At 41.2% G+C, this 14,521-nt stretch overlaps 1 protein-coding gene across 3 annotated transcripts in view; it reads left to right on the top strand.

The window, feature by feature from the left end:
• FAM168A (family with sequence similarity 168, member A) overlaps positions 1–14,521 on the top strand; it is a 268,500-nt gene that overhangs the window by 234,565 nt on the left and 19,414 nt on the right. For 2 of the 3 annotated variants that reach the window (XM_006870276.1, XM_006870275.1), the window contains exon 3: positions 7,996–8,121. In XM_006870276.1, the coding sequence (XP_006870338.1) occupies positions 7,996–8,121 (126 nt within the window). Of the gene's footprint in view, positions 1–2,890; positions 2,918–7,995; positions 8,122–14,521 lie in introns of all 3 variants that reach the window. The other variant, XM_006870277.1, reaches the window with a different exon arrangement.

Below are 14,521 nucleotides of genomic sequence, written 5' to 3'. Positions count from 1 at the left end.
ATACATACTATAAAAAGAGGCAGAATCAATAAAAGCTATAGAAATTCTCTATAGTAAAAATTACCAAATTTGTTAAGTTCTGTCTTAAAACTATTTGGTTTTGATTGTCAGGTAATTAAATCTAACAACTATGAAATCTGTGAATTAACTTTGTAAGCTATTCAGTCTGAAACAATATGAGCTAAATTGTTGCAGAGGTCAGGTAAGAACTTTATGATCAAGAGGCCACCAGTGACCTCAGTGAAGCAGTGAGTTGGTGACTGGAAACCAGACTGCAGTGAATCAAGGAGTGAAACAGTAAATTTGAGAGATACAGGCAACTCTGACAAGCTTGGCTGTAAAGGGATGGAGAGCAAGAGGGAATTGACTAGACAGGAATGTGGGACTACAAGGAATTTTAAGGAGAGAAACAAGGTTAAATAAGAACTGGTGGGAAGGGGGAAGTGGAGAGGACAAGTCAGAGATTCGGGTGAAGGAGTGCCCCAATGGAGCCAGGCCCCCAAGGGGTCTGAAGTCAGAGTAGGAAATCCAGAGCTCAATTCTCTTCTTTGTTTTGGGGAGTCAAGTGGCAGATGCGGGGTGGGGAAGAGGAGGGCAGCTCTTCCTCTGAGGTGGATACTCTTAGTATAAATTGCTTGGTAGAAAGTGGGAGAGTTTATGTCTGACGATCTTGATTGCTGAGACAGAGATGAGCAGGGTAAAAGGATTCTTGAGAGGGGAAGTATCGAAAGAGGAGATGACCAAAAAATAACCCTATTCTGCACCAGTACTGTTGGAGCCCCACTGTGACTGGAGACCATAAATTTTAATCCCTGACACTAGAGTATTTTCTCATAATATTTAGCACTTCTGGTAAAAGATTATGGGATTGTATTAGGATTAGAGTTTGGCTAGAAAGATGCAATGGAAGGACAGGGAATAAATAGCTAAAATTTTTTATTCATTAATTGTATTCTTCTAGGCACTATTTTAAGCTCTTTATTGTTTTATATTACAACAAACCTTTGAGGTTGGTACTGTTATTATTCCCATTTTCCATGGCAGGAAAACACAGACTTGGAGAAGCCCAAAGATCCAAACCTAGTGTCCTGCCATCAAGCCCACATGTGCTCTTTACTACTACATTAGAGTTACGAGTTTTGACCAGGCTACAGAAAGAAGGGAGGATCCTGAGTTTGTGAGGAAAAAAAAATGGCGGGGAGAAAAGGGGGAAGGCCACAAACTCTTTGCATGTATAAAGCATTGGTTTACTTTTAAAAAAAAAATGAGCTTTCATTTAACTTGGTTTTCATCACTTATGTTTTGGAATGCCAACATACTTAAGAACTATGACCAAACTAGCCCAGACTGTTTTCTCAAAATCCAAGGGGAAGAGAGAATTGTTGGTGTATTATGTCAGAAGCCTCAAATGGAGTTGGAAAACCTTGGTGGTAGCACTAATTCTACTACTGATTTTTATGTGACCTTGCCCTTTTGAGTTAAAAAATACATCTACACACAAACACCAGTGTCTGTTTCAGATGTTGGGGTGCTGACCTCTGTATCATTCACCTGGTCTCTTAACTACTGTGGGGAAGCTTATACCATAGAGGAGCCAGCTGAAAGTCAGAAAGGATAGTGTAGGTTAGTTACTGTCAGGGCTCCTTGTAATGCCGAGAAGCCTGCTGGGGCAGAAGTCTGCAGAGGAGCCTCACTCTCAGGTTTACATTTCTCTTTAGCTGCTTCAAAGAGACCAAAATATTGCTTCAGAGAGAGCTATTTTTAGTAGCTCTGAGTGTACCCTAAGATGTCATCTGCCCAGGATACAGGGAAACGTTTCAATCTTTCATTGGTTCTGAAAGAAATCAATGTGGTTCTTGGAGTGTTTTTCCCAAAGCTCTTCATGACTTTGGGGATTTTATTTAAAAAACTCTGTGACCCCACAGGAGGCAGGAACCAATGGAGACTTGGTTTTCAGAATCTGGAAAGGTGTGTCATACTAATGACAATCTGACTTCAAAATGACGAGCAAGAATAAATAGGATAACTAAGTAGATTAAAACAAAATACCTCCTCACAAGAAATCTATTTATGAAGCATTTTTATCTGTTGTCTCACTTGATTTCATAGCAGTCCTATAGTATATAAATCAATGAAATATTATTCCCATGAAGAGCCAGGGGAAGGACAAGAGAAAGGGATTCATGTTTTCTGAATACCTGCCATGTACCAAGCACTCACTGTGTAAGGCATGTCACAAACAGTGTTTAATTTTTATCTCAGTCTGTGAGCTACAGATTCTGGCCTTCAGTTTTACTAAGGGAGGTTAAATAGCTTGTCCAAAGCTTCACAGCTAAAAAGCAGTAGAGCTGAGATTCAAACCCAATCCATCTGACCCCACAGCCTGTTCTCCTTCTATAGCCCTGCACTCTCCCAGAGGGTGCAGGCAATGAAATGCCTCTATGGGGGTCCTAGATCTCTGGGACTTCACTCTTCAGGGGCAAATACTAGCCATTTGTCCCTGAACTTTCACTTCCTCTGACCTCTAAATGCTCTGTCATATATGGAGTCCCCCCCTGTAGTAGTTGGGGGAATTAAAAACCATTTTTGTTATGTACAAGCAAAGAATAGGAGCTTGGGCTTGTCCATGTCCAGGCAACTTCTGGGTCAGCTGCTTGGAAGGTGCCATGACATCCAGGGGGGTGTCTCCCCCCAGTGAAGGAGCTTTCTTGGATGGCAAGTCTGTCACCCTCCTCCAGTGGAAAGGCACTTTGCACCTTTTGGATTCACTGCTGCTTGTATAGCCTTGGTAAAGCTGCTATCTCTAAGCAAAGTTTGTTTATGTAACTACAATGTGTACATTTTTCCACAAATTCTTAGTGGTAATTTCAACTTAATTTCTATCCAACAGAGTTTCAGTTCCTGCATTCAGCTTATGGTAGGAGAGCTATTTTTCCTCATTATATTATGACCTATGAATGTGTTATCTCGTAACAGTGGTAGACTCCTTCTCCTTCCCTCTCCAAATCCCATCCTCTAGGCTTGGGCTCCCCCCAGGTGGTTCAGCAGCAGTTCCTAAAGCATGCAGGAACATGTCTGATGGTGCAAAATCATGGGTTGGAGGCACACATGAACTATCCCCCCAGGCAGCAATGAAGGATCATGGCACTAAAAGGCGTTTCCTTCCCCTCCTCACCTCCAGGGTCTATATCTGACCTAGTTCAGAAATCTTTATCCTAACTTGGCTGGCTGCTGAATTCAAACAAATGAACAAAAATTTCTGGGCCTATAAAAGTCTCCTGTATTTGATTTGTGGCTACACTTATAGAAGAATACCTGGGTTGGGCCTATAAGAACCCAAAAAACCAGTCTGCCCCAGGATCCACATTTTCATCTCCATCACCAGTCTGACATGTCTGAAGACCTGGTACACTTTAGGTATAATTGATTTTCCGTAGCCCCGATCTTGAGCACTCATTTTCAGGGCATTTTCCTGGATGGTGAGAGGTGGGGGCCAAGTGTGCTAATGAACCAGAGACCAGAGTTGGGTTCTCTGAGCAGTGTGGACTCCAGGCCCAAGGCACCACAGGAACTTCTAGGCACCTGTGAGGGTCCCAGCAGTATAACTTGACTAGGTTCTATTTGTCATAGACAGGAAGGGACCATGGGAGGTACTTGCCACCCTCGCCACTCTCACCTGGGTTGCACAGGACAATGTTTTCATAAAACCTGTGCATCACTCCTTGACTGGATGATGGAATTGAATTTGTGTGTGGCACATCTTCCAGGAGATGAGCTGTGAAATTTTTTTGCCACTTCTCTGGGCTGCGTGATCTTGGGCAATTTGCTATTATTTCCAGGCTGTAGTTTGTATTAAGTTAAGGCTTTTTATTCCAGATGATCTCTGAGGTCCCTTTAAATGTTAAGACTGTGTCCTTTTAAAATTTTATTGTCCATTTTGCTAGGCCTAGACTTGTTTCTGTTACCATTTATGGGGAGTCACTTTTTTGTTTACCTCAGGATACATTAATTTGGACAGAAAACTCCATGGAGAGTAAGAGAAGCTCTCATGCTTCCTCACCCTTCCATTTAAAGCATGTAAAATGAAACTATATAAAAATATATGTAGAGCTCTTACATAAAATGTTCTTTTCCAGTCCTTAAACTGGCCTTTTGAAAGTACAAAGACCAACGAGACAAGGTTTCTGTGTTCAAGAAACACACACAGTTGAGGGGGAGAGATAGACAAGCCAGAAACTTCTACCTGTGAGGATCACAGGAACTGGGTTCATCAACTGTAAGAGTGGACTGTGGTCAAGAGGTGGGGGAAAAGAAAGACTTCAGAGTGTGGAGTCAAGTATTCAGCTCATGATTCATGGATTCATAAACGCTTACCAGGTAGGGGTTGGGGAAATACATGCAAGGAAGAGCAAGCAGGGTGAGCAAAAACACAAAGCTATGAAGCTCCTTGGCATGTTCTAGGAATGATAATGTGGAGCTCTGTTGTAGGGTTACAGAGGAGTACAATCAGATAGGCTAGAGAGATCATGAGGACCAATCATGGGATGGGACGGGGGTAGGGGGTGGGGGCGGTGGTTCTTGAATGCCATACAAGTTGTTCAAGCTTTAGCCTTAAGCAGTGGAAAGCCATAGAAAGTTTTTAGGAAAGAGTTTTGTGATTAGGGGTAGCTTTTAGAAATATCACTTCAATTGCAATTTGGAGGATGAATTGCAGTGGATAGGTTTAAGAACACACAGAATAGTGAGTGAAGAGCAGCTGTAACAGTTTAGCTAAGATGAGCGCTTTAATTAGCGCTATCAGCAATAGAAGATGTGGAGATGGAAGTGAGGGTAGATAGATAACAGAATTAGAGACTACAAGACTGCATGACCCTTTATTTTTTGACTTCACATCAGTACTATGGAATAAGCAGGGAGTGATTGTTATTGCCATTTTATGAGACCACAAAACTGAAACTTAGAAAGATTAAGTGACTTGCCCAAGGTCCCACAGCTAATAAGTGGCAGAGCCCAGGTAAGAACTCAGGTTTCCTGATTCAGTTTATTGTTCAGGATTATGGTCCCTTGCTGCCTCGCCTCTATGTAAATGTGCTTAACAATTGTTCAAGTGTCAGAGGGCGTGAGGCCCCCCAGTAGCCAGGAAAGTGAACAACCCAGCACCTAAATGGGGCAGCATGCTGTGACTGGACCCATTGTCCTTCACTGCTAAGGGCTCATCTCTCTCTCTTTTCCCCTTTCCCCCTCCCTTCCTTCCTCCCTCTTTAATTGAGGGATAACATATGTATATCGTAAAGCATATTAATCTTAAAATGTACAGCTTAATGCTTTACATGTGTACACTTTTAATTACTGCCTAATACAAAATATTGAACGCTTCTAGGAGTGGTACACTTTTCATGGCGCCAGTGAGTGAGCATAGCTGTCAGAGCCGCCTCCTCTATTACCCTGCCTCCAAAAGCTCTGTTGGGATTGTTGTCATCTGTCAATTGATCTCTGAATTGCTACCACCAACAGAATGGTTTACTTTAGAAACTGCTTGGAGGAAGTTCACATGGTACAACTAATGAGGAGGTCAAGTTGACAGCTTTTATTTGATGTTTAAATTTTTCATATTTATCTAATTATATAATTTATTAAATATTCTCTCTCTCTCTCTCTCTCTCTCTATATATATATATATATATATATATATATATATATATGTAATCTCGTGTAAGCATACCACAGTCCTTGACCTCCTTATTCTCTTTATAAAGAAACCCGAAGAAAATACCTCCTTCATTCAGAAACATATAGTTTGTACATTTAATCATCTGGGAAAGGCATAATCAAAGGCACAGTCGCACTTAGCTTTTTCCTGTCTAATCTGGAATTATTTTACTGTGTATAATGCTGTCTTGTTCACTCCCTGGTTGGCGTGTGGCTGTGTTGCATCTCCAGCTAGGCCATAAGTACCTGTGTGTAGTGAGTGTGACCCACATGTGTTCTCGTCCACTGTGGCGCTCCCTTCAGTGCTGAGTGCATTGTAGATCTTAGTCACTCTTTTTAGTAGTTTTAATTTACTTATTTTGTCATGCAGTCCTTCAGGCTAATGTCAGGCTTTTTGCATATGATAAAAATTACGGTAAAAATATGCATTACTTAGGAAGGGTGGGGGACTGAAATGGAACATGACCTCCAAATTCTTTAACTTCCCTGCAGCCGCCAAATTCAGGCTTCCTGTCCCCTGATGGTATCCCATGCAATCTTGAGGCCATGGGCTTTCTCAGTCTAACTTTTCAGAGCTGCATGGTTCATTGTTTTGGGTGACAAGGGGCTTTCCAGCCTCTATAATGGCAGGTTCTAAATTTAGAGACATCTTAATAAGACTTTTCAACATTGATTGGTTCCTTTATCAATTTTATCCTCTGGGGAAAAGAAGCCCAACATGATTCTGTAAAATGGACTCTCCTCTTGCACTGCCTGCAGAACCATGCTTTGATGTCCAGCAAAAGCCCTGGATTCTGCATGGTAGTTCTGCTAGGGCATTTCCTCTGCCAAAATTCTCCTTCTAGTATCACTTTCCTGCCCATGATTTCCTTGTCATTGCTCAGCATTAAACGTATATCTATTGTGGGCCACTAATGCAAGTGCACTTATCCCAGAACAGCTACACTTCTAGCCTTGGTCCAGCATCAGTGGCAAGAGGTCTTGATTGCCTTCTCTGGCAAAAGTACTCCCACAATTGAAGAAACCCAGAGCTATTATCTGTTGCCTCTGATGGGTGGGGGTGGGGATTATGGAATCTCTTTGGAGATAGAATATATTTGTTCCAGTGGAATTAGAGGGTATATAGATATACTTTCTTCTCATACCACCCTCTCTTAGCCCCTTGTTAAAATATCTCAACTATATTTTAACTGTTAACAATGGCTTTAACAATGCAGTTCTGGCTCCTACTAGTATACTTTAAAACACCCCACATCCATGACTCCCAAGACCTCAGTTGAGTAGAAGGGATATTGCTAAAAAACATTCTTTTGCCATAAATAGAAGTTTGGGTCCCAAACGTTTCTCCTTTAGTGTTTGGAAGTATATCAAGGGAAATATCTAAACAGTTAGGCACCCTCGGTCATCTCTTCCCCTCAGGATACCATGAAGGTAAGTTTTTTTAAGTCACTCATCTTCCAAATTTCTCATCCTGAGCTCTGAAATCAGCCTGGATGTCTCTCTATATACCAAACTGGGCCTCAGCTCTAGTTCACAAGTTTGACATTTACTTTCCTAATGGCCCAAAGGATCTTATTTAACTCATGAGGATATCTCTCTGGTGGGGTACCAATAGTAGTACTTCAACAGGAACTATTTAGGGGTATATGAGAAATATTTATCTGGCCACAGCTGGGTGTACAGGAGGAAAAGTTAGCAGGCAGTGTCCCACTAGACAACTAGGTTTAGTGCCTCTGTGCATTTTAAATTGCCAGGGCCACAGCTCAGTCCCTTTAAAAGAGATGGCAGTCCATTAAGGTTCATGTAATGTGATTATTTTCAGTTTTCTCTTTGAAATCTACTTATTAAATACACCTCCAACTGAGATTTCAGACATGAAAAAGAAGACTCAGCTGATCTAGTCCAATTCACAGTCCAAGGCCCCAAGGTGCTATCATTAATGAGAAACGAGAATACTATTAAGTCATATCCCAGAGCCTTAGGCCAGAATGTCTGGGAGTGGGGTTGGTATTCATAGGCATCATTGTAGTTTTAACAATAGATATAAAATTCTGACTCTCTTAGGATAAGCTCAGATTTCCTGGGTTTCAAGTCATTTGGAACCTTACTTTAGCACTTCTTCCAACCCACCCATCCATCTCAGAAAGACTGAACCATACTGTGTGTCTGAATAGGGCCCCTTGGGTTATATGTTTTTGTACAGCACAAGACCCTTGCTTTGTTTCTGTGTTTGGTGGTGCCCATTTCTTACTTCTGCCTAATGCCATTCTTGTGTCTTCCCTTAAGCAACTCTGCTGATGAAACAGGCCTGGCCACAGAACTCATCTTCCTGTGGCACTGAAGGCACCTTCCACCTCCCAGTGGACACCGGGACCGAGAACCGAACTTACCAAGCATCTTCTGCAGCTTTCAGTAAATACAGCCTGTCTCTCCTTCCTTGTTCCGCTTGGTTGGGACTGATTTGTTTCTTAGGAAGAAAGGAAAGGGAACTTAACTTGTATCATATAAAATTCTCACCCTTTATTCTGGAAAGGTCATCACCCTCTTTGACCATGCACCCAGCATTGGGGAGATACAAAGTAATCAAGAAGGAGAAGGACGTGTTCTTCTGGCCAGCACGTTTGGTTAGAGGGAGGACTGTTACTGCATTTTTGAGGAAAGGATAAAGGGCACATTTTAAAGTCTTTGGGCCTTTTGAGAGAGTGAACTTCTTTCTGGACCCGATGACTAAGTTTGGAGGGTTGTCCTATGCATTCTTTGCTTCTGTTTATGAGATGACAGTAATAAACCCCTGTTATGAAAATGAGAAATGTCCCTGAACATTGCTAAATGTCCCCTGAAGGGCAAAATTGTTCTTGGGTGATAAACATTGCCCTAGTGGAATCCACGCTATGGGAGCACAGTATGTTTATGGAGTCCTCATGGAGGGTAGAAGCTCTTTAGCCAGTCAGATGGGGCACATTCATCTTGCAATTCAGTGAGGTGACTTGATACCTCCACCCTCAAATCTGATTTTGAATACAAAATGGCTTCACTGGGTAAAATTAGGACCAATGTTTGGAAGTTGAGTGGCATTTTGACTCCCTATAAGGAAGTACATTGTGTCTTGTTGAGTTGTTTTGTGAAGAAATAGCTGCCTTGGGATGTGGTGAGTACCTCTCTCTCGCATTGTGCCTGCAGAGACTGGACAAGCCCTCAGGGGGATGTTGTAGACTAGGCCTGATAGTCTGTGGTTCAGCGAATTAGTAATCTATTAAGTAAATAGATTAGAAGAATTCATTATATTTTTTCCTTTCTTAAAAATACCAGGATCACTTTCTCCATAGTTATTGCTCCCAGATGGCAACATCAGCTTATGTTTATGAGCATAACTCTTACTTTTTGAAGAGTGTGTTTTCATAGCCACCCTCTCATTGAGCCTATTTGTTGTTGTTGTTGTTAGGTGCCGTCAAGTTGGCGCCTACTCATAGCAACCCCTGTGTACAACAGAATGGAACACTGCCCAGTCCTCCACCATCATCACAGTCATTATTATGTTTGAGCCCATTGTTACAGCCACCGTGTCATTCCATCTTGTTGATGGTCTTCCTTTTTTCTCTGTATTTTACCAAGCATGATGTCCTTCTCCAGGGACTGGTCCCACCTGATAACATGTCCAAAGTATGTGAGACTAAGTCTTGCCATCCTGACTTCTAAGGAGCATTCTGGCTGTACTTCTTCCAAATCAGATTTGTTTTTCTTCTGGTAGTCCATGTTACTGAAGTCCTTTTATTTGGGTGGATTTTTATTCCAGTTTGATAGCTGAAGCCCAGAAGAATAATATGCCCAAAGCAATACAACTGGAAAAAGATACTCACCCAAGTTAAGTGTCTATTATAGACTTTTTTTGTAAGGTTAATTTTGTATCGTAAAGAAAAGAATAGCTGCAGTAGAGAGTTTTTCCAGGTGCCTTAGGTGGAAGTTAATTGAACATCTTTGAGATTATGTATACAAATGGACATATCCAGACATAGGCTCTTTTACATACATCTACACATATAGATGGAGTCCTGGTGCGGCACTGCAGGTTAATGTGCTGAACTGCAAGGTCAGTTTGAACCTCAAGGTCAGCGGTCCAAGCTCACCAGCTGCTCCTTGGAAACCCTATACAGGGTCATTATGAGTCAGAATGGACTCAACGCACTTAAAACAACAACAACTCGTATATAGATGTGGATGTATATAGATACACCTACCATCGGAATCCTGGTGTGACACTGAGTTTATGCTCTAGAATGCAAGGTTGGTTTGAACCACAAGGTCGGCAGTTCAAGCTCATCAGCCCTGCCCCAGAAACCCCATACAGGGTCGCTGTGAGTCAGAACTAACTCAACAGCACTTCATAACAACAATAACATGATTCAGGAGGCTGGTGGTAATTCAATAATAGGATTCTCACTTCTCATGCAAGAGGCTCTGGTTCAATTCATGTCCAGTGCACATCACGTACAACCACCACCTGTCTTCTCAGTGGAGACTGTGCGTTGTTATAGTGCTGAATAGGTTTCAGCAGAGCTTCCAGATTAAAGCAGACTAGGAAGAGTCAATAAAATCAGACTTTGAAAACCCTGTAAATCGAAGTGCCTTAATGCCTTGTATGTGGTGTCTTCCCTGAATTTGGGGCTGACTTAGCAGCTAACAATGCCACTGTCATGTAGCAGAAAGAGGCCTGGAGAGAAAACCCAAAGAGTTGAGTTCTAGATTTAGTTCTGTGTAACCTGGGATAATTCATATCCATGCTCTGGACCTTGATTTTCTTGACCGTAAAATGGGAGCACTGGACTAGGCCATTGCTAGGTTCTCTCTACCTATTAGACTCCTGATTATGTGGTGTACCCAATATATTCCAGCCTGACATGAGCCTCCTATCTAGCCACCTTGACAAGTAGTTGGCCCACTCTCCTTTGCTCACACATCTGTTGGGATGGGGTACTTATTCCTTCCATTTAGAAAGTCTGAATATTAAAAGGCCTTACCTTATACTCTAAGGAGCTCTGGTAGCCATAGTGGTTACGAATCAGGGTTACAAATTGGGCTGTGAACCTCAAGGTCATCAGTTCTTACCACAAGCTGTTCTGTGGGAGAAAGATGAGGCTTTCTGCTCCTGTAAAGATTTACAGCCTTGGAAACCCTGTACAGGGTCGCTATGAGTCAGAACCGACTCCACGGCACATAATCATCACCACCACCTTATACTCTGTGAAATCTTTCAGATTTGAAATGTTTAGTAGCCATATCTTACTGTTTCTCTCCCAGACATGCCATCACAGTTTTAAAATGTACCCTCTTTTTAAGGATGCAGTAGGAACCTTTGCAATTTCTTAATAGAGGGAAAATTGACTGGCCCTCCCACACTCATTAAGGTCCCTCCCAGCTCTCAGATTTTGTGCCACAGAAAATTCAGGATACTTTGACAAAATCAGTTCAGTTTTAGTAACTTGCTAAGTCCGCTTGTAATCATTTCCTCTTGCTACTTCTCAGCACTCTAGTTCAGTTACCAACAAGGGGACTTGGGGGTCGAGGTGAAATTCAGACACAGAACTTTGTCCAAACATAAAAATCTGATGTTCAATAAATTGATTAGTCTAAAAGGTATCCATGATGTGAGGATCGATGCCTTTGAAGGTGGTAGGGACTCGGACTGAAAAGATTTATGACAGTGCCAAAGGTTTGAAGAGAGGGCTAAATAGGTTTTATCTTGCTAATGTACACATTCTCTTTATCATCCTGTTTGATGGAGCCTAAAATTATGGCTAGGAACCTGAGAGAAAGAACAGGACATCACAAACAAAGCCTCTTTCCAAGACAGAGTTGGGACAGTTAGTAATCAGATTCCTTTTTCCTTTCATGATACTGTGTTTAATGAAATAGGGATCATAAAAGCCAGTTTATCAAATGCCTGAGACTGAACTGTAGAGACCTGTCACTCAGAAAGGAACTCTGCCCAGGACATGATTAGCTGTGAGCTCTAGGCCCAGCTCCACACTGATCTGCTGTTGGGAAAATCACTGCTTCTCTGGGCTCCAGGTTCTTCATCAGAAACAGAGAGGACTGAATGTAAATCTAAAGTCTTAAGGTATAGCATTTGGAAGGTAAAATTCTTTTCAAGTTAGCCAGACCTCTAGTGAGTAGGCAAAATCCATGAAGTGTTTTGTTTTTTTGCATCAGGTTCAACAGCTTCTTTCACTTAGATGCACAAAGTAAGAAATCCTGGGTTTTGTGATGCCCAAGGTAGCTTCAGAGTCCTGGTGTGGCACTGTTGGTTAATGCACCAGACTGCAAAGCCGTCTGAACTGCAAGGTCAGTGGTTCAAGCTCACCAGCTGCTCCTCGGAAACCTTATACAAGGTCTCTATGGGTCAGAATCGACTCGACGGCACTTAACAACAACAACCTGTTAGTTGTAGAAAGTTCTTTGCAATGATTTCTCCATAAAGTATTTATGAAATACTCAAAGACATAGAATTTCAGTGTCAGAACAGACCTCTGATATAATCTAATCCCAATGAGGATATTCCCTGAAAGAAGAGTTGACTTGAGTCAGTAACAGAGGCAGGATGAGGGCCCAGGACCGTCTCTGCAGTCTCATTTAATATCCCCCTGACACAAATGAAATCCTGGAGAACCATGGGAGTTAGAGGAAGGAGAACTAAGTCCTTGTGAGCAGCTACTCGCTCTCTTGGCATCAACTTATTATCTACAAAATGTTTTGCTAGGTCTAAATGATCTCTAAGATATCATGTGCATGGACAATTCTGCTTCTTCCTCAAACTGTCTAGCCACACATCAAGGCCTTTTCTGCAGCATCATCTCTTTGATTGCCAAGGGTGTTTTGGCTACTGATTTGCATTTGGAGTATGTTTGTGTCTCTTTTCATAATGTGAAAAAAGAGTAACGGTCTCAGACAGGCTATTCTTAGATGTAGAAACCAAATTCTTCTGCAGTCTTTAAGAGTCTTGATTTTCCTCAGAGGGATAGTCTCAACACTTAGGAATATAATTGTCCTTGTGGCATACAGGGGGTAATGCACACTGCCCCAGAGAAGATAAAAATCCAGAGCAAATTCTTGAGGCGCATAAAGGAAAGTCACCAGAATTGATGGCTTGCTAAAGTGAACAAATCATAAAATCATGGCATTTTAAACCATAAGATTTTAGAATCTGAAGTCCAGAAATGTATTTTCCAAGTTACAACAGACCATAGAAGTAATCATTTAACCACTTTCTATTGCAGTCATTCAGATGCTGGTCTCTGCTTGCATATATCCAGGACAAGAAGCTTTCTAGACATTGAAGAACAGGAAGTAATAATAGCAAGCCTTTATGACCACCACTTGGCTGTCAGTTTTTCATATTGCAGTGGCTTGTGTGTTGCTATGATGCTGGAAGCTATGCACCCAGGGTCACCCATGATAGTCAGGTTTCAGAAGAGTTTCCATACTAAGGCATAGTAGGAAGAAGAGGAGAGATAGATTACTAAATAGTTAACCACTGAAAATCTTATGAGTAACAGCAGAACATTATCTGATGTAGTGCTGGAATATGCAAACATTATGAATAGTAGTGGAACATTGTCAGAAGATGAGCCCTTCAGGTTGAAGGGCACACAAAATACAGCTGGGGAAGAGCTGCCTTCGCAAAGTAGAGTTGACCATAATGATGTGAATGGAATAAAGCTTTCTGGATCTTCATTTGCTGGTGGAGCACAACTCAAAATAAGGAGAAACAGTTACAAACATCCATTAATAATTGGGGCATGGAATGTATGAAGTATGAATCTAGGAAAACTGGAAGTTGTAAAAATGAAATGAAACACACAAAGCTGGATATCCAGGGCATTAGTGAGCTAAAATGGATAGGTATTGGCCATTTTTAATCTGAGAGTCATATGGTTTACTATACCAGGAATGACAAAGAGGAATGACATCACATTTATTGTAAAAAAGAACATTTCAAGATGTATCTTGAAGTATACCATCATCTGTGATAATATCCATATGCCTACATAAAAAACCAGTCAATACCACTATTATTCAAATTTTCTACCAACTTAAAAATTGATCAAGCATGTAATCAAGTTGCATTGATAATTACTGGTGATTGGAATGCTAAAATTGGAAACAAAAAGAAAGGATCAGTAGTTGCAAATACTAAATAAATATGGCCTTGGTGATAGAAATGATGTTGGAAACTGCATGATAGAATTTGGCAAGACCATCAACTTAATTATTACAAATACTATTTTATACAACTTAAAAAAAAAGGCACCGATACACAAGGATCTCACCAGATGGACTACACAGCAATCAAATTGACTACATCTGTGGGAAGAGATGATGGAGAAGCTCAATAACATCAACCAAAACAAGACCAGCAAACTGTGGGACAGACCATTAGTTGCTCATATGCAAGTTCAGGTTGCAGCCAAAGAAATCCAAAGAAGAGCCAAAATATAACCTTGAATACAGACCACCTGAATTTAGAGAATAGATTTGATGCATTGCATCACACACTAATGACAGAAGACCAGAAGAGTTATGGGATGATATCAAGAACATCATATAGGAAGAAAGCATAAGGTCATTAAAAAGACAGGAAATAAGAGAAAAAAATGGATGTCAGAAGAGACTGAATTAGGAAAGCAATACCATTTACAATAGTCACCCGAAGGATGAAATAGCTAGGAATAAATGTAACCAGAGAAACAAAGGACTTATACAAAGAAAACTACAAAACACTACTGCAAGAAACCAAAAGAGACTTACAAAAATGGAA

Source organism: Chrysochloris asiatica, unplaced genomic scaffold (assembly GCF_000296735.1).
Source record: "Chrysochloris asiatica unplaced genomic scaffold, ChrAsi1.0 scaffold00140, whole genome shotgun sequence".
Classification (NCBI taxonomy): Eukaryota; Metazoa; Chordata; class Mammalia; order Afrosoricida; family Chrysochloridae; genus Chrysochloris; species Chrysochloris asiatica.
Note: the sequence above shows the minus strand (reverse complement) of the source record. Positions and strands in the feature narration are given on the sequence as shown.